General features: G+C 33.3%; 1 protein-coding gene across 1 annotated transcript; it reads left to right on the forward strand.

Moving 5' to 3' along the window:
• The first annotated feature begins 807 nt into the window (after positions 1-807).
• Positions 808-2329, forward strand: LOC140877369 (uncharacterized). The gene is made up of 2 exons (XM_073280903.1): positions 808-886; positions 1652-2329. Exons 1-2 carry the CDS (start codon positions 854-856, stop codon positions 2327-2329), a joined length of 711 nt encoding a protein of 236 aa, XP_073137004.1. The 5' UTR covers positions 808-853.
• Positions 2330-3654: the final 1325 nt, after the last annotated feature.

Consider the following 3654-nt stretch of genomic DNA (forward strand, 5'->3'; position numbering starts at 1 on the left):
ATGATGTTGTATTGATGACCTGACTCGAATATGATGCTAACATGTGAAACAATATTGCTACATAAGCATCTTTACGAAAAAAATGACTTGAAATTGTCGAACATCGAAAGATACGTTATTGATCTGAAATCTAGTAACGTAAATATCAAAATCGCAATAAAACAAACATAGATAATCAAATAATTGTCTTTTAACATATTAATTCTTGCTAGACCAAAATTTCGAATATCGATTTTTATTTGTGCAATTCTCGTCCGAATTAACAATTCAACAAATAAATAATATCATTTAAGTTCACCAAGATCAATTCCTAAGCAAGAGAATAAGATTCATGAAAGGCTTCGGACGGCGGTTTGCATGTGCCTGTGACCTTTTGCCTTATCCATCTTAAATATTGAATTTTGTGTTAAAATATAAAATCATTACCATACATAATCAACGATCACAAAAATTCTTATATATAAGATCGTATAAATGGTCAAGTTTATGAAACAGATATTCGATTGGACTTAACTCGACTCATTAAAAATATCATTTTTAATATTAAAAATATTATTTTTTATTACATATTCAAATGTTTGAGACCGTTTCATAAACTTTATGATCAATATTTACGGTAGCATTATTTGTAGATCCCACACAATTAATTTATTAGCCGCAAAACAATGATTTGAAAATTGAATGAATTGTTTTATTGGGAAAGTTTTATGCTTATTTCTTGTCTTTAATGGATGCCCCCACTCTATATAAACCTCAAACTCTTCATTCTCCAAACTCCCCTACCCACCTTCTTTATCATTAGCCATTTCTTATTCGCCACATTTCAAGAAATACCAACTTGTAGAAAAAAAAAATGGGAGAGCTTGCTTCTTTTTGGGGTTACACGGTACGTTCATTTTAACATCTATACACACGCACATATATCTATATTATATATACTAAATTATAATACTTGAGACCTTTATAAAAATTGTTTCTGGTATAGTATGAGGACAACAAAATTTTCTTTCAGTTTTATCTCTTGATTGCAGCCAAATTTTCACAGCAGTCAACAGTTTTTTCCATTTTCTCTTCAATTGAAAATCTAACTGCTCACCCACATATATTTTCAGAGCACAAAATTTTAATATCATACATTATATTACACACGCAACGCGTGTGCTCCGTAACTAATATATATAAATCTTTATCTTTTTGGGGGTCCATATTTACTAAGTTGATTTTAATTTTGGTGTACTTTCTTTGGATTTTTTTTGGCTTTTGGTCCTATTTAATTCGCAGAGTATTAGTGTGATAACAAAAAATGTTGACATGACATCAAATAATGTCGAGTTGTATGATTTTACGTTAGCAACTAAATTCAAAAAGTCAGTGTACCAAAACCAAAATTAAAAAAAAAAAACCCAAAATTCGACAAAAATAATTCTCCCTTCAATATTTTTGTAACTTTTCATTGAAAAAGGAAAAAAAAAAAAGGGAAAAAAATTTTCATCCGCCAACCGTTGATATTTTTGCACATGCTACTGGATGGAATCGTATGCAGAATGACATTGTTTTGGATTGTATTCTAGAGTTAATCAATATCTCATCTCTTACTGCATTTTTTTTTATCTTATAATTAATATTTGGATTGGTGTTTTGCATTGATCAGCATGATATGGATGAATTAGGGCAGGAGCTTTTGTGGACCACCCTTGAACTCGAGACCTTGAAATCTGAAGCGGAGGCGGAAATCAGGAAGAACAAGGTTTATGTAGAGAATCTAATTCATCTTCTCAAACAAGCAATCCAAGAAAGAGATGAAGCCAGGGATCAGCTTCAGAATCTTGTCAACAAGACCATAGACCGCGAAAATTCGTCCACTCTTTCTCATGAATCCCCTCTTGATACAGTTTCATCCCCCGAATTCACGAACATCCACTCCTTTCTCGACCAGAGCACGGTGCAAGATGCGAAAAATATCGACCAGGGTTCGATGATCATAGACAGCATAGCAAAAGGCAGAGCTAGCTTGCCTCCAAAGGGGAAGTTCCTGCACGCAGTTCTCGAGGCCGGACCGCTTCTCGGGACGTTACTCGTGGCTGGAACGCTTCCTAGCTTGCAGAATCCTCCGGCGTTTGAAGTTCCTCTGGTTTCGTCGAAATGGCCCGATGGTGTTTTTACTTCAAGTGTAGGCGGATCGGGGCGTTCTCGTTGCTCGCCGATGGCTTGTGGGACGTCTGTAGTGTCCTCAAGTATGCTGCATTTTACCCAAGTCCCCGCTGTGTCTTGTCTCAGCAGTAGCATTAATACTTTGGTTCCATTGGCTAAGAGGCAAAGATTTTGTTGAGATGAGGAGGCAGTAGTACTTCTTCAACTTTTTTGTGTGTAAACTTTGATGTGATTAATTTTATTCCAAACCAAAACTTTTGTTCCAACCTTTCCCCAATTAAGATGCAGTTTAGCTAAAACCGGTAACATTATATTATTTGTATTGATGATATACACAATTGGATATCGTTTCGTATCATGGATGAGATGTACGATATGGTACCGTTTGGTACATGATATAAAAGTGGGATGAGACACAAATTTTTACTCATCTCATGTTTCTCTCATTTTTTTGTTAACCCAATGATATCTCATGGCCCGGTATGAGATTAGATGTAGGTTTGATGACAAATACCTCTCCACCCATGGTATTAGTGGAGGATGAGTGTCATATAAGTGACATTGTGTGAAATTGACAATGATAATTAAGAGAATAAACACAATAATTCTACAAAATAAAAAACATACAAAACAACATATTATTCATAACCATGTCTTGTTTATCCATATATATCTCATCATGTTTTTATTCATCTATCAGACATCACATCCATGATACCAAACGGTATCTAGATTAATAAAAACATGATGAGATGTGGATAAACAAGAGATAGATATAAATAATATGTTGTTTTGTATGTTTTTTATTTTGTAGGATTATTGTGTTTTTTATCTTAATTACAATTGTCAATTTCACACAATTTCAATTATATGACACTCATCCTCCACTAATATCATGGGTTAAGAGGTATTTGTCATCAAACCTACAATTTCAATTATATGACACTCATCCTCCACTAATTTCAATTTCAATTTCACACAATTTCAATTATATGACACTCACACAATTTTAATTATATGACACTCATCTTCCACTATCATCTCATGTATCAAACGGTGTCTTGAGGTACTATCAATAGTCTCATCATCTCATTTGTAGATAGTAGAAATGAAGAGATTGTACGTTAAACTAATTGGAGTGATTGTGAAATTTGAAAATTAATTTGGCTCAAATGAGAAAGTTTACTTTCATGATCGTTGACTATGAACGGGCACGGCGGAAGAAATTTACAAGTGGTGCATTAGACTTGTAATATTTTATTTAACTGATATTACTAGCTTGATATATTTTCTGTACAAATTTCAGATTACAGGTGGCTAATTATACAAATTAAGAAAATAACAACTCTCAATGCGTATTAACTCTAGCCGAGGTACTGTTATTTAAACTATGTGCACAAATTCGTAAAGTTTTGCCGCACTGCTAGCTAAAACGAGTGATTTCTAAAAACCAAAAATTTTTCCACTTAATTTAATAATTTATAAATTTATACTTTTACTCGC

The sequence above is a fragment of the Henckelia pumila genome, chromosome 2, assembly GCF_033568475.1.
Source record: "Henckelia pumila isolate YLH828 chromosome 2, ASM3356847v2, whole genome shotgun sequence".
Classification (NCBI taxonomy): domain Eukaryota; kingdom Viridiplantae; phylum Streptophyta; class Magnoliopsida; order Lamiales; family Gesneriaceae; genus Henckelia; species Henckelia pumila.

Coding starts and splice junctions, on each gene's coding strand:
- LOC140877369 (XM_073280903.1), top strand. CDS start 854: ATGGGAGAGCTTGCTTCTTTTTGGGGTTACACG. Junction 887..1,651: donor CTTCTTTTTGGGGTTACACG/GTACGTTCATTT, acceptor TGCATTGATCAG/CATGATATGGATGAATTAGG.